This window comes from Myripristis murdjan, chromosome 15 (genome assembly GCF_902150065.1).
Source record: "Myripristis murdjan chromosome 15, fMyrMur1.1, whole genome shotgun sequence".
Classification (NCBI taxonomy): Eukaryota; Metazoa; Chordata; class Actinopteri; order Holocentriformes; family Holocentridae; genus Myripristis; species Myripristis murdjan.
Genome location: NC_043994.1, coordinates 22497606 through 22522132, shown reverse-complemented (window position 1 = coordinate 22522132; position 24527 = coordinate 22497606). Strand labels below are relative to the sequence as shown.

The 24527-nt window shown below is 42.5% G+C and overlaps 1 protein-coding gene across 3 annotated transcripts in view; it reads left to right on the top strand.

The window, feature by feature from the left end:
• Positions 1-24527, top strand: part of mcu (mitochondrial calcium uniporter) — a 63308-nt gene that overhangs the window by 22857 nt on the left and 15924 nt on the right. Inside the window, exon 2 of one of the 3 annotated variants that reach the window (XM_030070633.1) lies at positions 4492-4602. The exons of 1 other annotated variant lie outside the window; for it this stretch is intronic. In XM_030070633.1, the coding sequence (XP_029926493.1) occupies positions 4492-4602 (111 nt within the window). Of the gene's footprint in view, positions 1-4488; positions 4603-24527 lie in introns of all 3 variants that reach the window. One more of the 3 variants, XM_030070632.1, reaches the window with a different exon arrangement.

The following is a 24527-nucleotide window of genomic DNA, read 5'->3' as shown; positions in this document are numbered from 1 at the left end:
AACAAATTCAATTGACTAATCATTTCAGCATGACCACAAAATGCTGAAAATTGGAAATTGTTGAGCCTCATCAGGTCTTAGATGGATGATCTGAAATGCTGACTTTTATAGAGCGTGCCTACAGGCCTATGCGATTATACAACTATATACTGGGGTTGTCACGATACCAGAAATTCAGTAGTATAATTCCAGTGAATTTCCATGATTCTCAATACCCGTTTCAATACCATGGTGAAGAAAAGAAAGAATAAAAAAGACATTTATTAAATTCTGTTGAACATTGAGTATTTAAGCCTTCAGGTATGTAAAACAAACAATAAGTCAACTGTGCTTAAGTAACAACTTTTCAGATTTCACAGAATTTCAACTGCAGTATCCCGCAGAGACACGAGAAAGATATGGAAATAATGAGTAGGCTTATGCACATTTAGAAAAATAAACAACCATTTATCAGGAACTTCAATGGAATTGTTTGCACATTTTGTTTTGCAAATTTATTACTATCGTCAGAGCGTCGCCCTCAAATGCAAAATGCTGTTTCTTTTGGACAAGCCGAGGCTTGTCACATGTGTTTAACTCTTCTTCGGCACACACTTTAACAGGGGTAAATCACATACTGCCCCATCAGTTCTGGAAGAATATGATACGGCCCGCTGAAGGCTAAATTTAAATAAATACTAGATCTAAATTCATCCGGTACCTACGGTGCCACAGAAAACTGGGTGCCATTGTATTTTTGGACTATTGGCATCGACTTGGTTTTGGTTCTCAAGACATCCCTACTATATACTGAGCCTTGACGCGCCTTCTCTGACAGGTGTGATTAACCATTAGTGGATCTGAGCTATGAAATATCTTGCGTAAGGAGACATCTGAGCGCTCTGGCACCGTGCTGATGAGGAGCTTCCAGTAATGAGGGCTGGTGAAGATCATGTGAATCCAGGCGGGGGGATTGTGTGGAGGTGGCAGACTGCTCGAGCCTGGCCTGGGCTCATGAGCTTCTGTGAATACTCTGGTATCCACTGCTGTGAATCATGTAGCACTCAGGTGTCAAACACAGCACACCAACAACATGTGAAGTACAAGGGTGGCAGATTAGTGCGATTGGGACTGCCTGAGAAGACCGCTGGCCGAGCGGCACCCAACACATAGCTTTGTGTGATTAGTTGAAAGTGCTCCCTGAGCAGTTAGCTCACCAGCGTGCTGTGCCATAACTCAATTAGTAAATCAATACATGGCAGCCAGCGGTCGCTTATTTTCTCACGGTGACAAGTATGTTTATGTCTAAGTCTTGAATGTGACGCTATTAGTGCAGCCTCACTAGTGTGTACCATTTGCTAGCTGCGCTGAAAGGACCGTACTTTGGATCAAAACATCAACCTCAAGGATTTTTCCGTAACTTGCTTTAACACAAGCCCATACATTTTTAGCATGGCGGCCCCATTGGGAATTTAACTCCTAAACCAACTGAGCATCGCAGAACCTCAGCAGACACTTTTGCCTCATTGGTTGACTTGAGTTTCAGGTTTCTGAAGCCTGAAGTCTGTCGGCTCACCTGTTTGTGACCCTTATTTTGCTTTTTCTTTTGAAGCGCAGATGAGATTTGTCAGTAGGGACTTGGCCATCTGGGGCCAGTGTCAGGGGAATTTGTGGTGTGTGTGTGTGTGTGTGTGTGTGTGTGTGTGTGTTTTTGAGTGTGTATGCATTGTGTGCGAACCTGGTTTGGCCTGTCATGGTTGCTATCTAGTGAGAGCAGCTGATGTCCTCTGTTGCAATCTAATCAACAGAAATAGACAGGGCCTCCCCTCGCTGGGCCACAGGCCTGATGGTGCAAATAGGCCACAGCGACTGCTCTCCAAAACACTCACCTCAAGCCGACCTCAGCACACACTAGCGTTGCACTTCATACTACAACACAACCCATGTAAATTAGTAACTAGGTTGTAAAGTTTTGTTGCCAACTCAGTTCTTGTTTTCCTTTGGCTTTGGATCCTTGTTTTGTTTTGCATGACATCAGTAGTCTGGTGTTAAACCTGGTCTCTATTAACATTAATCATTGGATAGAAGAGTATCTCGTTTCCATTTGTTGTAATATTCAGTGGCTTGACATTGGCCATTTTAATTGCTTGCCTCTAATAACAACTCAGGCATCCAGTCGCGTTGTGGCAAATTAGAAGATGACTGTGACCTACAGTTGTAAGAATTTAAAAAAAAAAATCAATTTCCAGAAAGCATGAGCATAAATGTAGTTTAATAAACTAAACTGGCTCATCTGAATTTTGATGGCTTTACCCTTCACTATATTATTCCTGATGTTAGTGTAAAAGACATCTTGGTTTCTAGGCAATCAGTTCACGTATCAGTCGATAGATTTGTCTTTGTATGTAATGAAATAATGATATTGCATTACTGATTGATGCATGTTTAATTATTTACAGTGATTTTCATGTTAGTGGCTATCATTATATATCATTATTAAAATAATTTCTTGGTATATTATAATGTTAATTTTATCTACATCAGCACAGCACTACTGTTTAGTCACATTTTACAATAAATCGAAACTAGCCACTTTTAACGGGGGATTATTGACTCGTACCTCCACATTATTCTGTTACTGCACTGCTACAGCTAGAATTCACTGCCAGAATGAAAATGAGTCAATTTTGTAGCTTGGCAGAGAGACGTACTTTCAGAAAATAAATATCCCACATCACAATATCAGCAATTTGACAAATGGCGTTCCTCCTCCACAGCAGCAGAGACGTGACCGGAGGAGACACTCTTGGCGCGTAATGGACACCTTTTACAGTCACTGGGGTCTTTCAAACAGGCCGCTCCTCCGAGTCGATACTGTATGCCTGACTTGTCACAGATAAGAAAGAAGCAATGATCCTGCTGCAACACGCTATCTTAGGACCAAGGTCCACGGCCTATCTGCATGTCGAGGACATTGTGTTTGAAAACTCTTGGAGTGATATTACCCTTTCATGCAGCTTTTACAGTTTTAGCTGTTACCGTTTGTGAGCGCTCAACCATTGAAATCGGCCGCCAGGAGGGAGTCGTAATCAGCACCGCTTAATTTCTTTTATTCTGAAAACCCTGTCCAAAAATCACACGTCAAACACATTTCGGAGCAAAGTGTGCTAAAATCGTTCTTTTCAAGAGTTCTGCTTGTTTGTAGTTGATGATATTGGAAAACTCCCCAGTGCTGGTTCTCATGACAGCATGTCTACAGAACAGCTATTGTGTGAAACTGGCTGTCCCTGAACCCCTGTGCAGGCAAGCATACCAAAAAGAGAAGATATTCTACCAATTAATTGCTCACGTGCTGTTCAGCCTGAGAGAGGCTACATTTATTATTTTCTGTACTGTACATTCAGGAGGATTGGATGTGGGTGTGGGTGGTTTTAAAAACCTTATCACCTGATTCACGCCTGACCTTTTTGAGGCATTACCTCTTACTGCAGAGAGCTGTCTATTAACTGTGATCATAGCCTGTTAGTGAGGCTGTTAGTGAGGCTGTTGAGAAATAACCTGCTAATATGGCGATGGAAGCTATAGCGAGACCCGCAAGGTAAAACCACTCCAAACGTATGAGTCTAATCTGAGTAGCTATGGAGTGCTGGTGCTGTTCAGTGCATACGGCCCAGGTGCTCTCAGAGTTTAGGTGGGAAGTGGATCCCACGTTATCTCCATCTTATCTGTCCTCTACTCAGCACCGGGAGGCAGCAAACATCTGAGTGTTTACACTAACTTTGAAGGTGAAATTATTTTTGGCATCTCAATCCACCATGACCCTCTATCATCCACCTACCTACACACTCTTTCTGTCACGGCACACATACACAAAACATGCACGCACACATACACACATATAGTTCAGATCTCTCTCCCTCTGAGCAACTCACAAAGGCATGATCACACACAAATACATACCTCCAGGTAATGGTGTTCTGTGCTCTTTCGCTCTTTCACCAAAGTGTCACATGAAGCCACGTTGTAGGAAGAGTATTTCATAGAAAGTGAATCCAATCCTGACTTGGTTGTAGAGCAGCTGCCAGCTGACCAGCTCTTTGTTCACTGAGTGACAGCCACAGCAGTGGCTCCATCACTCATCCTCCCTAGTGTACACACAGGAAGTTGCTTTTGATATTCCTACATTGCACACGCACAGAGCCCTGACCACATGGTGGGTTTGAATTGAAAAGTAAAGGAAACATCCCAGGCCCATGACAGGAATAGAAAATAGAACAGTATTGCCACTTTCACGCCTCATTATTTTAAGCCTCTTTTTAGCTCATAGCAACGTAGGTCCTGACAGGGCCCTGCATTTTTTTTCCTTTTTTTTTTTTTTTTTTTTGAAAATAGCTTGAGGGCTGTTTTTTTCCCAGTTCCATTGTGATTCTCCCGGACAATTTGCTCCCTCTTGAAGTGAACGATAAGACTAACTTGACATTTCTGTCTCTTTGTGTGTCCTCCCCTCAGCAGGAGGTGCTGTCTGCTCCTTTCCCACACCAGACTGTCAGGAGAGCACATAGCCTACGGTCAGCAGCCCACTCCACACTCTTCACCCAGCCTCCCACTGCCCTGTCTCCACAGGTTGGTGTGTGTGTTTGTGTCTGTGTGTGGTAAAACACATATCTTTTCTACAGATTTCAAGGGAATTGAGATTTCTGAATTGTCTCATTTTGGACATTATTGATTTGTGGGCTGTAAAGCCTTGAAAGCATTGAGGACAACATGGGTATCTACACTCTGCAGCTTATTATTATATTAACAGTAGCTCTCATCAAATTCCCTCATCACGCTGTTCGATATTTTTTAAGTTCATTTGGAAAGGTCAGTTACCAAACGTGATTAATTAGATCATTATGAGACCAAGTTATCGGTCTGTGGAAACATAAGGCTCATGTTGGCCTTTCAATAGAAGGTGGAAATTGGATATTGGATATATTTTGGATATATCAGAGTTAGGAAGCTGCTAACCAACCTAAGACCTCAATTAGGTTTTATTGGACAATTTTATTCTCATGAGATGGTGGAAATGCTGTTTTGGAGGCTTTTCCACTTTCAAAGAGTGAAAGTCTTTGGGAAGCTTCTTATTGCAATTAAAACTAATGTGGTCATGAGAATGATCAAATTTAATTTCACAAAATCAGCACAATATAAGCCTGCTGGCACTAAAATATTGGCAGTGAAGATTGAAAAATATCGGTGTTTATTAGCTTTCAAGACTCCCATCTGTCCAACCCTAGTGATTATCTGCAACAGTCCCAGAAGTCCCCCTACTGCACACACAGTAAGGGAAGGATACTTTTAGCTGGAAGTATATCATTTCCTTTTTTTTCTGCAAACCGGTGATTAACTTACAAGGACAGTTTGGGGAAAATGTCCAAATGGTTGATGAGGTCACTGGATGGCAAGCTTTTGATAACGCCATTACTGGGGGAAATTTATTCAAATGTATTCCAAAAACCCACTGTTCAAAGCATCGGGTGCACTGGGGTGTCATTGCCTCGATTCAGTAGTGTTGATGGGTGCTCACGGAGCAGCACATGTGGCCATGTGCGGCAAGTCCCACATCAAACCATAATGCAGCCTGCAAATCAACAGCTTGACAAGAATGTTGTTTTATTATAAATGCAAGCAAGTTTCGCTGATGAAATGTGCCATGTAACAGTGGAGAACAAGCTATTTTGTTGACACATGGCTTCGATATAAAAACAAACCTTTCAAAAAGGGTCCCACCAAGCTATTCACCACAACACCGCTGTACACCTGAGGAATAGCAAAAACTGAGTTTGTATCAATACTAAATGATACTGCAAATAAAGCTTAGTACCACATGGGCGGGGTTTATTACTTCAGGGCAGCTGAATTTGTGTCAGGTTAGTTGTCATAGTTTATTCAGGTGACTGTCGGGGACGAGCGAGGGGTGGGGAGTGACGGGGAAGTGACTGTACTACTCAGTGCTGATTGTGGAGGTGCACTTGAAACTGTCGGTTCAGCATGAAACAGGGGTGGCCTGCCACAGTTTAATATGTTTATGGAAGCCCTGCTGTGTTGCAAACCCATATATCTGGTACTGTGGTATTATTTACAAATCTTATATGATCATAGGTCTGGGAGATATGGCTGAAATCAGTATTGTGATTCTGAAAAGGATTTTTCTATATCGATGCACATGTCACAATATCACTTATGTATGCAGAATCAGATGTTAAATAATCTAATTTCTGTTCACTCCATTTAATCAAATGGTAACATTAGGTGTACTGTCAAACTGTAAAATATATCCTGAAATTTTTCATGCCTAATGTTGTCTGTTGTTTTTAAATAAATGTGTGTTTGCTATGAATCAGTGTAGACAGCAGAATTGCATGTCAGGATGTCCAAAAATAACCGTATCATCACAATATGATTCCACTGAAAGACAATAAATGTTAATATAGAAAAATCTCCAAGCCCTATTAGATCCTACAGAGAAAATATCACATGAAATTCACTGTACTTGTACAAGCTCACATGTGAGGAGATTAGAGGAATTAGCTCAAATTTCAGAATTGGACTTTCCAGTAACGAGATTTGGATCTGATGAGAAGCTCGAAGTTATTTGGAGAACTGTGAAAGTACGCTTCCTTGTTGAGTGTACATGCATGTGTGTGTGTGTGTGTGTGTGTGTGTGTGTGTGTGTGTGAGAAAGAGAGTGAGACTATGCAGGTCAGTTGGTTCCTTCGCAGTGTCACTCGAGTGCTGTGATCACACAGTGTTCTCATCACAAGGTGTCGTGTCAGTGGCCTCCAAAAAGAGCATGATAACCAGTCATAAGATATGGCAGAAGGACTTCACAACACTGTCACTCTGCCCTTTGTCTCCTCACCAAGTCGGCCTGCACAGCTCCTTACACTTGGTATTCCTGTGAGTAAGGGCCAGCCAGAATCCAGGAAAGCACATGCATTATGTTAAAAAGATCAGCTCAAGGTTAAGTGTGTATATTTTTCACCAGGAAATGCGCTCGGTCCACCAACGAGCTTACATTGAATGAAAATTTTATGATGAGAACAGGATATTTGTTCCTTGAGTGCTTGCAATCCTTTCGCTGTGGACAGCAGTGCATTAACTCATCTCCTTTTCCGCGAGTGTGTGTTTTCTGTGTGTGTGTGTGTGTGCATGCTTTGTTTGTGTCGGTGCATGCGTGTTTATGTGTCATTAGGCCGTGTATGAAATGGAGAAGGCAGGCAGGGGATTGTGCAGTGTGGAAGTGGTTGTACAGGATACAGCGAAAAGTGAGCCGAGGCTTCCCTGGGATCATGTTTACGTTTTGCTGCAGCGAGGCCGTTCAGAGGCAGCTACTTTTTGTTCAGCTTTGGGGGCTGATGAGCGAGAGCGGAGGAAATGTATACGCTGTCTGGAAGTGAAAACATCTGCCTTGGGTTGTCCTTGCGAGGTCTAGTTCGCTGCAGGACTTATTGGTTTGTTGTCTTCTCGATGTGGTGAAACAGCAGAGCAGAGAAGGAGCCAGTCAATACTCCTGAGTGTCCCCCCCTCCCTGCACCGTGGCCTCCACGGAGAGAGCTGTTTGTTCAGAGGGCAGGGGAGGAAGGAAAGGCACGAGGCTCAGCGGGGACTGTTTGCATTGCCTGGCTTGTCTTTTTTTCCGCCGAGGCTATAGGCTCCAGGATCATGTAGTCATAACTGCATTGGCTGGATGGATGGAGGGTGGATGGTGGGTGCATCAGCAAAAGGATGACATCGAACAGAAACTCCAGCAGAATGGAAATTAAGTGCTCTTTCGCAAAAACTTGTCAGCCTTGGCAACACGGATGCTTGGCAGCACCTGTCACACTGCTTGACATTTGTATATTGCGTTGTTCTGAGTCAATACATCCTTTTTTCTGTCTTTCTTTTTCATCACATTGACACCCCTCTCTTTTACTTCTGCATTGCTGCAGTAGAGGCACTCGTCTCCCACTTGGCAGATCTAGTATTTCCTCTCTCTCTCTCCCTCTCTCTCTCTCTCTCTCTCTCTCTCTCTCTCCCCTCCTTTCCCTCGTCCCTCTGTTGTCCCCTGGCATCCATCAGTTTGGCTGCAGTTTCTCCCGAGCCCTGATGGGTCAAGGCTGCAGTCAAACACACACACGCTCATACACACACACACACACACACACACACACAGAGCCAAACTCAGCAGCACTATTCACACATAGGCCTCACAACCCATCTGCCACTCCGCTTTTACAGATGGGAGCCGTGGCAATTTGGAGAAGTTGTCAAATGTCACATAGCCACATGAATAGAGAAATCTCGATAAAGAGGAAACAAGTTGTTGGTTCTTTACCGGAAACTAAGCAGTTCATGCAATTTGCATCACTCCATGCCTCTTGTACATTATAGTATATAAGATTAAATAACAGGGAGCGCGAGGGGTAAGGCTGAACAATACACATCTTGGAATAATATATTTTTTTAGTATTATTTCAAGATGTGTGTTTCAAATACCCGTGATACACTGTGTAAATCAGATGGCTTCTGAGTTGCTGTAAGGTTTATTTTTTACTTTGATGGCCTAGGCTAATGACTCCCATATACTTCAAGTCTTTATGCTAAGCCAACATTAAATGCTGCAAAGGGAACTGAACCATACAGAGGTGAAAATGGTATTGTACATCTTGTCCTAGCCTGGGTAAGTCAGAAAAATGGTATTCCTAGTATTCCTAGTATCCGTTTTATCAACATATAACCAAAATTGAAATGTCAGAATCACAGAAGCTGTCATTTTTTTTAATAAAGGTAAAATGTGTACAATGGCCTGCAAATTGTGGTCCATGGTAATTGTAGGAGGAAAACGTGTTTGTTTGGTACAGACCCCTCATCTTCATCATCATTTTAGTAGTTTTCTCAGTGAAGAGTGAAATTGTGATGCAAAACTTTGCACTCCCACTAAAATCGTGACCGCATCTCTCCCCCCGAATGGGTAGATGAATACAAGATGTGAAGATACCCAAAAGAGATCCTTAGGAGAGCTTCAGGGGGAGTGGAGCTGATAAAAGAAACTGTGATAGCAGCATTTTAAAGATGAAGTGGTGCTTCTTGTCCACTCATAGCGCACGGGAGCTCCTGGTGCGGCTGCAGGCCTGAGCTCTGGAGCAGTGCGGGGTTGACAGGCACTTTGAACCTCTTCCCTTGTTCCCTGGCTTGTGTCTCTTTAGTGAGCTTGACCCGCTGTTAAAAGGATCTCTCCTTCTGCTGACAGAGAAAGCTGGTCCGTCCTGCACCGCTCGTCCTTAAGGTAGATTCATTCTGCCTCAGCAGTCATTGGTTGTAAAAAAAAAATATATATATATATTTAAAAAGAAAGAAAATACTTGGTTTTGTCAGTTCAAGTGCTTGTTGCCTTTTTACTTTCTTTGTGGGATGATTGTGGCAGTTGTCTGACAGTCACTGGGCGATGAGTGTAGTTCAAGAAAGTGATAATCCTTCACCCATAAATGTGATAAGGTGAGGTTAATGTCAGCAATCACTGCAAACAATGACTCGGTTGTCTTCACCAGGAAGCAGGAAAAAAAAATTACTGACACATTAAACCGCCGAAACAGAGGTAGAAGATGTTCTTTCTTCTCAAACTACTTTTTTAAGCATGAATCCCAATGATTGTCTGTACTGTAGCTCTCTCTCTCTCTCTCTCTCTCTCTCTCTCTCTCTCTCTCTCTCTCTCTCTTTCTCTATTTCCATCTCTCTCTCTCTCCTCCTTTTATGGTAGCAACTCAAGAGCAGTTTATGTTATACTGTCCATTTAGACTGATTAAACTATGTGGAGGAGCTGACCCAAACTCATAACTCATCCCACAATTCCCAGGGCCAATTCCCAACAGGGCCAAAAAGGGATACTGCTTTAATGTCGTCATGCTGTGTTCCCTGTCCGTAGTCATGTTAACACTTGACTTATTTTTAGTTGTGTAGAGTAAGAATGGTCTATGGAGATGTTCCGTGCAAGATAGCAAAGACTAGGATCAGGCTGGTGATGCTCCCGCTCCCGTCTGCACTCTAAACAAATCAACAATCATTCTTCTTTTTATAGAGCCATATAAAGCATCACCCTTTCCCGGTAGTTCACTGGTGTTTCGGGGGTGACTGTCCTTTCTCCAGTCTCAGCTGCACCCTCGAAGGACACTCTAGACCTCTTTGCCTATTATGATGACACCATTTGGGAAAACTCCTGTGCCTCTTTAAAACCTAGTGTTTGCTTATTTATTTATTTTCATCGGAGATTAACCGGAAATTTTCAAAATATATTATAATTTAAAAATGAAATGATGAACAGATTCACATACCTGTGTGTCAGCAAATCAATCTCACTGTGTATATTGTTGTACATTGGTTGTAGAGACTGAGCGTCTGTGTTTGTGTACCAAGGGTGTGTGCAGTTATCTTCAAAGGACGACGTAGGAGCTAATAATCAGGGTTGATAATCTGTGCCCGCTGGCTGTTATTTGAACAATAGATTGATATGTGTCGCCTGTTTGTTCTGAAGGTCTCCTCTAATTTTGTCGGAGCGCGCTGTCCTGGCTCCCACACGGGGCCAGTGGGGGGAGGGGAGAGTGGTGTAATGTGTGTTGATCCATAGTTGCTCATTCTTTATTTGTTCCCCTTTTACTCTTCATGTCTCAAGGCTGCTGGTGGTGATGGTGGGGTGGTGGGGGGGATAAATGAGGGGGAGCACTGCATTTGATTGTTTTTAGGTAGTCAGGATCACCTCTATTAGAGCCGGGCTGTGCGTGCTCATACGTTTGTTTGTTCATTTGTCGGCGTGTGAAGCTTTTTTTTTTTTTTTTTTTGGCAATGCACAGCGCTCAGGTTAATTGCTGTATGCACTGTTTAGCAGGCACAGAGCCCCAAGGAGCACTGCATTTGAGAAATACAGTGTGTGCTCGTACAGTAGGCAATATGGTAGAAGTCAAACAGGCATCAGCCAGCTGGAGGCGGGGTGCTGCACAACCACATATCAGAGAGTAGTAGTGGCTAAGTCAACACATGAATTATGACTGAAGAGATTCTCTGCTACCTCTTCAGTCCCTGACCTAAAATCCCTCTACCATCTGGGACTTGAGCTCAGAGTAAATGGGTTAACCTCACATTTTAGGCCCATATTGTAAATCCTTCAACAGCCATGGGTAATAAAACCCTTTCACAGCAGGCATTTTGACATGAATTGACAGGTTAACACAGGTGTCATCAATATGACATTAATTAAGCAACCAGAGCCTTTTCAGTGAGCCAGCATGCACAGTACCAGGGCTCTGGACTGAAATGGAATGGAATGGAATTAATGTCATTAGCCACACCTGTGTTTACACTGCTGTTTCATGTCAAAAGGTGTGTCCTGTTCAGCTTCAGTTGGCACTGCGTCACAGGACATGCTCTGTTTGAGGTAGGCATTCCTAATCTCTGTGCAGCTTTAACCTATTCTATGTGATAAATTAACAATTAATCACTATTTTTGGGATTAGTCTCTGACTTATGCTTGTAATGCATTTGTGCTGAGAGATCTGTGGGTGGAACGTGTAAGAAAATGCTGCTTTTCAGTCCGGTTGGAAGATTGTGAGACCAGTTATGTAGGAGGTGTAATATGCATAGAGGACTTCTGCTAATGTAAACAGTGTGACAGGCTTTTTGTAGTGGGTAGTCTCAGTTTAAAAAAAAAAAAATCTGTGTAAAACCTTCTTGGTGTGAGTTAGTGGTTAGTTACAGCAACACTGTGATGCCACAGCACACTGGGTTTTAAAAGGTATAGTTTTGCAATGGGACAGCTTACACAACAGCCAGAACTCCCTCAAGGCGCGAGTTCGTTTGCTCTGCTATCATTACAACAGCCGAGATTAACATGATGATGAGTCTGTTTTCAGTGACAACAAAGAAAGTGCGAGGACTCGTCAGAGCTGCTGTCACTTCTGAAGTGTGTCATTTGAACCTAAAATTAATTGGCTCATATCATGAGAAAAAAAAAGAACAATTGGTCTAAAATATCCAAACCACCTCAAGCCAGTGCAGTCGGGTCAAGAATCTGGGTCGAGAATTAAATTTGGCATTGAGGTTTTGTTAACACAAGATTCCACCATAACACCCGGATGTATGACACCACTGTATCTTAAAACTGCAGTACCTGTAAGCCTGTCACGACTGAGATACCATCACTGTGTCTAACTGCATTATCGATTTTGGTGCATGTGCTTGCTGTATCCTTTCATGGATATTGCATCAATAAAAGCAACAAAAAAGAAAGATTGGGGTGAAAATCGTTAACATTTTCCTGTAAGCCAGCATAGGGGCAATGCAATTTGCATTGCCCCTATGAAAATACACTCATGAATAAATCTAATTAAAAAATCAATACATTAATTCATATGAAGATTTTTGAATGCTGTTTTTTCAGATTATGGTCTGTATGAGCTAAATAACTTCAGGTTGGGATAGAGGTGTTGGTAACATTTTGCAGTGTGTAATACATTTACAAAAATGATGACTATTCTCAAATTGCTCTTATGGCTAGAGTGTTTCATATCAAGTCATTGACTTATCAGTGCAGCCCTTTTCCACAGGGATTTTTTGAGACAAATCTACAACCCTATTGTTTATTTGATATGACTACAGAAATATACAGTATATCTGCAGACGTATCTGATGATGTCAGTGTTCCTCCCTAATTGTATCGGTATCAGATGCAAAATCAGATCCTTTTTCTGTATGCTCGCATGCCTGTGTGTATTCTTCAGTGTAGTGCTGCTATTGATCACAAAATCATTGAAAGAAAGCACTTTTCCTTGCAGGGCATTACTTGTGACATTTTCTGCCAGATCATCTCTGTTTGAACCATCCGATTGCCATAATCTTTAATAGCACATTCAGTTCACCAAGTCATCGTTATTCTGTGAAAGGGTAAACTATTCTCAAAGGGAACGGCTTGTAATTTATTTGAGCTGCTTGGTGTTCATGAATGGGCCCGGTCAATAATCTGTTATTTAAGGCAATTGCCGACTATGTGTAACATCAGTAAGTATTTTCAGACTAAAAGATATATGGCGGTGTGAGGTGCAACTTTTCGCTCAGAGGAAAAATGTTGTGTTTTTACATTGATCGTGTCAGATAGTGTAATGCAAACATTCGGCGCTTGCTGGGTTGAGCAGTCAAACTCTCTCTGAATCATTAGTCCAGTTCACTACACAACCAAGGAAGTTAAAGCACCAGTGTAGCTTAAGATATTGTATTTTTGTATTCTGTGGCTCTATATATGTGCAGTGAGCCATTTTGAAAATTTTTGGACCGACAGACCAACTCAACCAACCGAGTCACAGGGCGACTTAAATTAGTTGTCGGTCGCAGCTGAAAAGCCATTCTTGGATATTCTTACGCCATACTCTTACACATATATCATCCATCTGTGATGTTCAGTGCATTCTCGGTTTTATTTTGTGGTGTGAACATGTTGAACGTGTTCATCCGGTCCACAGTGGGTGTATGGGCACATAAATAGCTTGACAGTGTGATCGTTCGCCTGGGAGTTTTATCACAGCATCGCTTTTGGCCATATCGCACGGCCCTACCACCAAATGACAAAATGAGCCCAGGACATCGCCAAATTGCTTTTTTTTTTTTTTTAAATAGTGGTCAAGAGTTTCAATTTTTAATTTAAGTGATGACATCAAAGGAAATTATTTTACAGCCTTGGTAGTGTTCCAGCTATCACCAGTGATCAAGCTGCGGCCCTGCTGTGTCTTTGCCCCGTGATTGTTTGCCAGAGGTGACTCCACAGGGCTCCATTTTCAGAAAGACCACGATGGAGTTGTTGCTATTGAGATTCTAATCTGTTCCGTAATTTGTATTAACCCGTGGGGATTCATTAAACACACATTTTTTATTAACATCAGTTTAACGGGAAAAAAAAAAAGAAAAAGAAAAACAATTTGCTGTGAGGCACTTGAATCATCCGTGGAAAGTGCTCAGAGCTGCAGCAATGAGACTGTGCCGTCTGAGGGAACAAGATGGGGACGACTTGCCTGCCCTTGTCTGAGCTCATTCACCCACATCCATGCTGCACAGAACCCCGCAGGAGAGGCAGGGAAGAAAAGAGGCAGGAACGACGGCAGTGGAGGGGTGAGCGTTGGAGAAAGCCCTTCAGAAAGATGGAAAATCAAATTGCATTCAAATTGGAACAAATTGAAGAGGAAAGATGACACAATGGGAGGAATACTAATGGAGACGATCAAGACATTGTGAATGACAGCACGAGGACGGATATATATTGGGGTTGTGTTTTCATCAGAGCTAAAGGCACACATTAGGGAGAATGACAAGCAGTCTTCGATTTGAGGTCATGATATCATTTAGTGGAGATGAAAGGACAGAGATAGATGGCGAGGTGAGTGAATGGAGAGATGGGAGGATGGGGTACACCCCGTTACAAAGTCATCAGCCACGCCGGCTCTACGTTGATATGGCACTAATATGAGCCAGCTCCATGAGACAGCTTTAGATACTGTCTTGCCCCATGTGTAAGTCAGTGTGGTGATTTAGAATGATTCCTTAATCTCCTGGAGCAGCGACGATCACATCGCATCCGGGAATCAGGTTAAGTATTGTTGCCCAGGACCCTTTGAAACCTGCGAGCGAGGCTGTCTGTATATTTGACTGCTGTGACCGTCATTCCCTTAACCCTGCAGGTGAGCCGATTGATAGACGGTTCACAGACTGTGGCCCAATTTCCGCAAACTGTCACAGCTCTGCAAGAGAGAGTGCTGCTCTCTACATGCCCCTACGGCAGAAGACCGGTGAATATTTGATGCTCATTCTGAATGGCCTGGAGTTGAGCCTTCGCCTTTATGAACAAATCCGACAAATGGGACCCAAAAGAAATATTCCTGGAATCCATCTCTCTAAAAAGCTATCTTTTGGGGCGCCCCGGTTGGTTACCGGTTAAGAGCACATACCATGTGTTAAGCGTCCTGAGTTTGAATCCGACCTCAGGCCTTTTGCTGCATGTTATCTCTCTCTACTGTGGCTGTCAAATAAAGCAGAAATGCCAAAAAAAAAAAAAAAAAAAAAAAAAATCACTAGTAGCCCACAATGAACTAATGACTATTTTTGGTCATCAGTCTTGCAACTGCAAATCAGTTAATTTAATGATAATTTAATAATTCTTAGTTCCATTGGCCATAACAAAAAGAAAAAATAGTTGAACAGCTCAAAAATCAAAGATGTATCAAGTTCTCATGTCTTTAAGGAGCAGGATGAGGATGCTCTCTGTCAAAACTCATACCAAGTCCCCAAAGAGACATCATCCATACACAGAAAGAGGAAAACACAGAAATCTACTACCTTTTGTTAACTATCATAATTTTATGTAATTTATTAATTGCTTGCAGTTTAGAAATCGCTGAATGAATTTCACTCTGCAGTGTTATGCCTGTAAATGTCATGGGTTCTCTGTGTACAAGTGGATGTGAGGGCAAGAGTTTATTTCTTTAACTTTTGTCTTTTTTCCTTCACATTGTGTGTGGTTAGACTGGTGGAACCTCTCAGATCATTTTTGATTTCCAGCAGCATTCACAGACCAAAATATCTCTGGACACAGTTGGGTAGACCTACAATCAGTTGGAGCAGTGAAACATGTGGCGTCGTGCTCAGTGACAGAAAAATTATCTTCTTTTAGAGAAAATATGGCATCTAGTTTGTTTAATACTGACACAATAGGCGATGGATTTGAAATATTCCCAGGCTTTTTTTTTAACTCATGGTCAAATGTTCTTTTTGACTGTCTCATGGCCATCTGATGAGCAAAATGTATTTTTTGCCTCTCTGATGCACAATGACCAGCTAGACATTTTAAATAGTGCTGTCACCTTGCACATCTTTGGTACATTGCGTTATTGACCGTTAGCATGCATTATCATTGATATATACAGCCTGGAAATTCAAAAAATAATGGGACACATTGATGACAGGGATTTGCATAACCAATTGTGTTGATTATGTTCGTTGCAGCCCTGACCTCATTACCATAGATCTAATCGTTGAGGCCAAAGAGAAATGACCTTGCAAAGACAAATGAAGCCCCTGTTAGAAGGGAGCTGTGTGTGACTGTACTTTCTATGACTCCCTTTACACTTGACATTAACATGCGTCTTGGATGATCAGATTGTAAATGAATAGCTAGTACATTAAAATAAAGGTGTAAATTCACCAGGGATGTGTTGAAGACTGATTGTAATCCAAGTCCCCAAAAGAGCTCCTGACGTGGACAAGGACGCATTTTGCCTCATTAACAACTAAGTGTAAATTCACTGTCTGAAATCAGGAGCTGTGTAAGCAGGAATAAAACTTAAAATGTGGATACAAGATATGTTCTGTCCGTTTTAAAGTATGTAACCTAAATATGAAGACAAGAGAAAGTTATGTGCTTTACAAAGAGGAGAAAGAGATTGAATTTCAGTGCATATATTAGAGATGTATTTTAATGCCAGGCATGATTTATAATCTAGCAACTGAGGTCTTGACACAGTTTGGATAAAAGACACATGTAAAATGCTAAAGTTAAGAAGGCCTGTGAGTCAACCTCTGTGGTGCACACTTCTCTTTGAGACAGTCTCCTTAGCTTTTTGAACACTGTCTAATCTGTTTCCGAATGGCATTCATTAGCCTGGGCATGTCTGCCTGCCATATGTCCATGTAGACCAAGCAAAGTAAAACTCTGACAGTCTGGCTGACTCAGCCAGGGGGGGTCGGAGTGTTTTTCTCTTATTTCAGTTTGCCGGACTTGGTTACTTCTACAGACTGTCTCAGAAACGGGCTAGACAGCTAGTGTTGCACACTGATAGTTTGAACTAGGTGCCGGATGATTAATCAAATTTAATTTTCTGACAATTATGAAAACAAGATAATCGAGATGAAACGATTATTATGCCACATTCTGTCTCGCATTGATGCTCTCATTTTGTCTTATGTTGTAAATCCAGCTTACCCCTTTCCTTTGCGGTGGTGAGCTTCACGCTCCCTAAAAGCCCAGACTCACTCTCAGCCAGGCTATGACATGTTTATATTTAAAGTTCAATGAAATCCACTGTTGAATAGACATTTTTAAGTTTAATAAATGCATGATGTTTCCAAAGTCAGCGAGTTGTCATTGACCAAAATAGTCATGATTATGATTTTTGCCATAATCGAGCAGCCCTAGTTTGAATGCTGGCCTCCTAAGCATTGAGCACTGACATTCTGTGCATTGACAGTGGCAGCTGTGATGGCCTTTGTACTTTTGCAATCCATGCCAACTTCAAACACTGAGGCAGTGTGTCAGCAGCTATGCATGTTCATAGCCTGGTGTGCGTGTGTATCCAGGGCATGAAGGGTCAGAAGAGAGAGTCTCTGATGAGAGGGAATGTTCTTGAAGCTCCTCAAAAGGAGCTTTCCCAGCCACAGCTCCATAAATAACAGCAGTCGCTTCAAGAAGAATTCATGGCTGCCTGTGAAATACTGTGTGCTGCCCTGAATGTCACCTTACATCTTCTCAAAGAACAGAGACATGCACACAGACATGCAAGTCGATGGGTCAGGTCTGAATGAGTGGAAAAATTGTTAAAACTTGTACATTGCTGGCTCCCTTTTGATCATTTACAGTACCAAATTTAGAATCTGTCACATTAACCAGCAGCATGCAGTTGTGCAACTACCATAAATCCTCTCACTGCTCTCAACGCTTAAAGAAAGGATGTATTGAGCTTGTTTTACATGGAGGAGATGCTTGCAAATGAACTTAGTGGGTCTTAGGTTTAATTTTAGATGCAAACAGAGTGATCTCATTTTCACATGAGAATTAGCTTTGGAATTGGAGAGTGTGGAATTTTGAGATGGTAAAAATTACTGCATATTTAAACCCCGACGGGGCTGTCCAATCACTCAGAGTAGATTGGACTGCATTTACAACACTAGCATTTGATATTAGGTCTGCAACATCATGAACTGTTTCCATTTTAGGTTTGTGTATTAGTGATTATTTGGATGTGTGTTTCTAAATTGAAGGGCTTTGAGTGGACTTGGTATTGTCACAGCTAATCTTTTGAAATGTAATTTTCATATAAAGATTTCCTGATCGAACCATTTCACCTCCAATCACCCTGAAGTAGTCTGGCCACAATGAATGACTCCAGTGCCAGCAGGTTAATAAATCAGCAAAGTGTCACCATGGTGCATCCTATTAGTCCAAGAGTCCTGCCTCCTTCCGCTCATCGCTCACCACCAGCAAATCAACATAAATAGTTGCCACCTGGCTGCCTTCAAATTTAAAGTTGATGCTTTGACAGCTTTGTTTCACTGACTGTTTTGTCTGAACTGACATTTAATTAGTCAGCGCCTGAACTGAACACACCCACTGAAAAGTTTGAAACTTTTTCAGTCAGGCAAGAATGAGAGTTGAGATACCAGTTTCATCATCAATCACCATTATTTTCATTTACCAAAATTTAAAGAACTTAAGACATTAAGAATGGACTAAGAATACAGATTTATGTCATATGGATGACTTGTTTTTACAAACCATATTCAAATGTAGTGCATGTTGAGAAATACATAATGAGCTACAATAAATAACCTGAAAAATGACCTAAACAGAAAGTTGTTTGGTCTTGAACAGCATAATAAATACATAATAAACATGTTAATTTGTCCTCATTAGATGAGGTCCAAGGTTTCTCCAAGTGTATTTGCCTCTTTGCCAAAATGTAACGTGGAGGGCGGATTAGGAAAGTGAGGCAAGAGAAGGAGCAGAGGGGAAAAGTGGAACATCTTAAACCCTTCAGCAGTATAGATGGGACATAAATTGATGATGACCTAGTACTACGTATGTGCTCCAAACAGAATTTTTTATTCAATATGGATTTAAATAAAAGTGTTCATACATTTTGAATCTTGAAGGGAGTATTTTTTGCCATAGGAGGCATTCTCAACGTTATGTTAAAGGACCAATTATCCCACAACTAGAAAGCATGGCAATTCGTTGGATTATCTCGAGCACAAATATTTGTGTATTTCACTCACTTGATGCAATATGACTGTGTGTCCTTTACCCCAAACCACTTCAGCAGTAAGAAGAGGTACTGTGCTGTGAGAAACACCCATTTTTGTGGTCACAATGGAAAGGGAGGAAGGAAAAGAGAAGACAGTAATGTGACATCAGTCCAGAAATAGGCGAGTCAAACATGCACTGTGGGATTGAAACTGCTTTTTGCTTGGCTTCTCCTGCGTGTGTCAACATAATTTGCACTGTGTTTATGCTGTGTTTTGAAATCTGACGAGCTCTGTCCTCACCTCAGTGTCTCAGAGAGAAAAGAGGAACAAGTAGTGAAAGAGTAGAACGAACTTCATCTCTGTTGCTCGGCTCTAAACAAATATTTTATCTCCCTTTATACGATCTCTGCATCCACAAGCAATGGGAAATGGAGGAGCAAAATGTTGTGCTTGCAAAGAGAATAATGGAAATATTCTGAGGAATAGATAGCAAGCCTCTTCATACTGTGGTGGTGGGAGGACAATGTGAGAGAAAATGAGAATGAGTTTAGATTTGAATGGTGCTTTTTCAGCATTATTGATTGGTTTGTGATGTGTGTGAAGTTAAGGAGGTGCTGGCCTCCACCTTCCTACCCTCCTGAGGCTTAATCAGGACTATAAGGACCACTAGAGAAATCAAGGGCTGTATAGGGATGTGTGTGTTTGTTGTGTGGTGTAAGTGTGCAGGGCCGGATTTCCATGCATTCCTGAGATACTGCATGTTAGATCGATCATTTGGTAAATGCTACTTGCAGTCTGGGAGGACTGTATTCAACCAAATAAAATCTTGGTTGACTAAAGTTTGACCTACTCTTCAACTGTTCGACTGGTTTATGGGGGAAAAGAACAGGATGTCTGCACCTTATCTTGAGAATCTAGAGATAGCATGCACCATTCCTGATTTAGTTAATCTAAAGAACAGTGCCCCAAGACACCGTAGCCTACCTGGTAGTCTAAATGATTTACAAATAAACATAAAAAGCAAGTTGTAGTGTACTGAATCATTTTTAACCTAATTATTTTATACTGACATGCTGATAAATATTTACTCCTGGCTTGTGGTCATACACACTCTTACAGGGTGGGTGAAAGTTTCCCATTTTCCAGTCATCTTGGAATCTGGCAAACTCTGCTGAAATTCCCCTCCTCCTCCTCAAACATGTCTCTCACTCACTGAGCCTCGGCTAAACGGGCAGCAGTCACATCATAACCTGGATCTGAATGTTATAGCTCACTGTTGTTTTCATCCTCAAAGTAACTGGTGCACTGGGCTCGCTCCCCTTGCTCAGGTTGTCAGCCATTGTCACTGTCTGAAGTGCAACTTTAGAAACTTTTTTTTGCAGTCCATGCGGTGGCTTAGTGGCTAAGACAGGCTAAGAGCTCATTTTGCTTTGTTCAAATGTTTCTCTGCGGATCACAATGCATTTCATCGGTCACGTCTTGAAAACCCATTTAAAATGCACTCAAGTTACGTGTTAAGTTTAGTTAACTTAACTCAATGGGAGAGGCACACAAAAATACATCAGGTCTGCATATGTCCCCCCTGCTCCCCCCAAAAATGACACATGCTTCTGCTTTTTAAAGTAACAGCAGTGATTGCCCAACCAGTGAGAATTTGGGTCGGACGAGAGCATTTCAACCAACCGATCAAACGGACCAGTCAACTAAAGCCCTGTAGTCTGGGAATATCAGCAGGGTCTGGAGTTATTTGCAAGAAAGAGAAAAGCTAATAAAGCTGGAGGTGGGCGTAAAATGAAGATAAAGGGAAGCAGATAAAAGAGAGGAAAAAATAAAGACCCAGAGGAGGCCATGAAGAAGTTCCCTCATCTTGTGTGCGATGTAACAGGGCTGGGTGTTGCGTGACCCACACTGAAATTAACACTGACACCAGCGGCTACTGCCATCTGGCGTATGGGCAATCATAGAGGGTCACACTGTGCTTGCCGTCTGATCACACACACACACACACACACACACACACACACATACACACTTAGATGCATACATCAACCATGCAGGCATCATATTCACTTCCTTTCACCTCCTGATCTCAGTAGTGACGTAGGAGGCTCAGATATGCAGACGTGGTTTGAGTGTGTAGTTGTGTGCGTTTCATTTGCAACTCTGGTACCCGGTGGATCTGGGGCTACCGAAAGCAGCGGTGTAAGCTACTGTGGCCGATTGCAGGCTTCTAAAGTGAGGCGCGAAAGCCTGGGCTGCTGTTCAATAATGCATCGGATTCCACTGCTGTTGGTCTCTGGGAGAAGAGGGAGGGGTGCCGGTGTCAGGGGGTGGTGGGGTGTGGTTTGGGTGCAGAGGTACTCCCAGTGCAGGCTGGAGACAACTCGTTTCCGATGGCCTGCACCTTAAGCCCATGTGTCATAGAAATGGTTTCCTTCACAGCTGAGATCTTATCCCATGGATTAAACAGGCCATGAGCTAGCATTAATTAATCAAAGCGTGTCCATGGTCTGAAAGGCAATTTATTGAAATTGAGTGGAAGATTAAGCAGGAATTATTTATAGCTCGCCCTAACTGGTGTGTTTTTTGATGTTTGAAATAATCAGAGAACGGTTGTTTTCATTATCAACTCTGCAATGCAGTGGAGACTGTTACATGCTTTCATTGGGTGTTCTGTGCTTTATCGCAGTTTCCCTCCCACTGTATGTGTGAATGGAGGCTGTTCAATACCGTGGTGTTCAAGAATGGGATTTCAGATTGCGGATCTGTTAATAGCATTTACCAGGCGAGGACAACAGCAGAGAGAAAAGGCAGCAGTTTCTTCATTACATAAGCTTGTCGCTGCTGAGGCGGAAGAAACGACAGAGTGATTACTGTCACACTGTGCATAAACCCCCTTTTTTCTATGGTATTCACTGAATGCTCATCTTATCTAGGTGTACGTGTGGTTTTGTCTGTACTTCTGAAAAGACTGAGAATGTATGTGTGTGTGTGTGCACAGGGTCATGAGTGCATTCAAGTTAGTGCATGTGAGTTTTTTTTGTTTTGTTTTTTTTTTTTAATTCTTGAACCCCACAGTGGGAAGGCGTGGGCTGTCAGGGGCTGAGTGGACAGGACCGTGCCTGCAGAGCAGAACAGAGAGAAGAGGATGACACACAGTGCAGTAATGAGATAGAAGACTGCACGCGTCAGCTGCACCACCACATCCTGCCCATAACATGCCAGTTTTATAGTTTGTGCAGACATAAATACCTTTCCAATATAGTCTTTGCCAGTGTGACGGAATTCACACCAAGCATTACATGTGTTGCATTCAAGCACAGCACAGTTCAACCATTGCAATGAGATGCCAAGACAGAGAAGGAGGCATTTAGGGAAAGCTCAGACATGTGCTGGTTGTCTGTCCTGTCCTATAGTCTTGTTTTCTATTGATCCAGTACAATGTCTATTGCCATCCTATGTATAGTGACCTCTCACTGACCCTACCTTGACCATGTGCTCGTCTCCTGGCCTACTCTGTCATGGTAGCATGATGGAGCTCCCCCCTCTCCTTGACCCTAGACATTATCACAACGATTGGGCCGCTGGGAAATTGATCCCAGCTCCCCTGATTGTAAATCTATCCTCACATTATGATTTCTACCAGTAAGAGGAAATAAAAGATTTGAGCTTGCCCAATAAAGAGACTTAGTAATATTAGAGATCAATGTCAGGGATATGCATGCAGCAACTTTGTGTTAGTCAGTGTGTGCACATCTATGCATGCCTAGGCCTCAGTGTGCATGCTGTATAGATGTCTGTATGTCTGTATATGTTTGATGGAAACTGTGTATAGTGATTATGCCATGTGTGACTACCTACAGTATGTCATCTGGCTGACGATGCCAAAATAGCAAGTAGATGTGGTTGTGGTTGTGGGTTATGTGTAGATAAATGACAAGAGGTTTCCACTTCCGCAGAAGGGCACCATGAAATGGGAATTATGTCAACGACTCTGCAGCATTGGTGTGTCACATCATCACACACGCATACTTCCTGCCATGTTCTGCACCCTTCATTCCCCTGCAGCGTGTCTGGCAATAAGAGGATGTCTTCTGAGAAAGAAGAGATTTTTAAACTGCTGTGTCATTTTGTGTCTGTGTGCATCTGCCAGTTCCTCTGTCCAGACCCAGTCGTATCTACAAAGCCAAAAAGAAGCGACAGCGCCTAAGTATGATTACTGTAGCACAGTGGGTTTTTGTGTTATCATATAGCCTAGAAAACTAATGGGCATAAAAATCCGTCCTATATTTTGTGGCTTCTTAAGGATTCTACTCAGTGGCACAGAAAGCCTAGAATACGCCTGTTTCACACCTAGTTTTTCTGACTGTGGAAACATGGCAGTAATTTCCATCTATCCTCCGCACAGCTCTAGTAACGGTTTATGAATGTGAGTATGTGCCAGAACAGGAGGAAGATAATAAATCTTCCAAATTTCTCCACATACATAATATAGACAGAAATGGGCTCTAGTTCATGATTACATGAGCATAATTTTTTTTTTTTTTTTTTTTTTGCAGGAATTCAAATGTAGCAAAGCGACAAGGCTGCAGATAGAGCTGATGTTACACTTTCATGCTTAAAAGTCATGTGCCAGTTCCTACTCTGTGGTGTGTAATGTATGAATGTGTGAGTGGAGGGGCTTGCTTTGAAAGCTTGCACATGCACTTGAACTGTCATTACTGGTCAGTCGTATGAGGATGATTAATATGTATTGCAGATTGGTGTCATGCCCCATGCACAGGTTATTACAGTATGTGCATGATCATTGTGTAGAGAGCGGAAAGGACACGATAGCCAGCACTTTCTTTTGCAGAGCCAAAGCTGCTAGCATGAAGCTTAGTGTTCTGCCTTCTCTTATCACAGTGGCATAAATTTTCACCAGGTCCCTGTGTGTTGTGCATGCAGCACATGAAGTGGAGATTTTAAATGGTGGCATGAGTTTAATTGAAGGAGCTTGCAATTCACACACACACACAGGAGGTGCAATGAAATGCAGGGGAAGTTTAAGCGCAGTGCAGAGGAGGATATGGAGCAGATCAAACAAGCACATCAGGATTCAGTGTGAGAGAGGGAGAGATGGAGAGAGGGAGGGAGGAAGTGAGAGTGAAGGCGAGGGGCAACCCCCCTTTCTAGACGAGGGATTCCTTTACTGCAGTGATCAGCAGTCCCTCCCCCCTCCCCTCACCCGCCACCACCCACCCACCAAGTCTACCACTCCTCTCCTCCACCTCCCTCCCTCCCTCTGGCTGCCCTCTCACACTCTCGGCTTAGTCTTTCTTTTTTATTTCCCTCCCTCCCTCTCTTCCTTTCTCCTCACCTCCCTCAGCTTCTCATCACCCACCCCCCCACCACCACCCCACCCCTCTCTATCTCTCTCTAGCCATCACCACTACGCCCAGTATAGTCACGTTTCAGAGGGGAGGGCCGTCTGC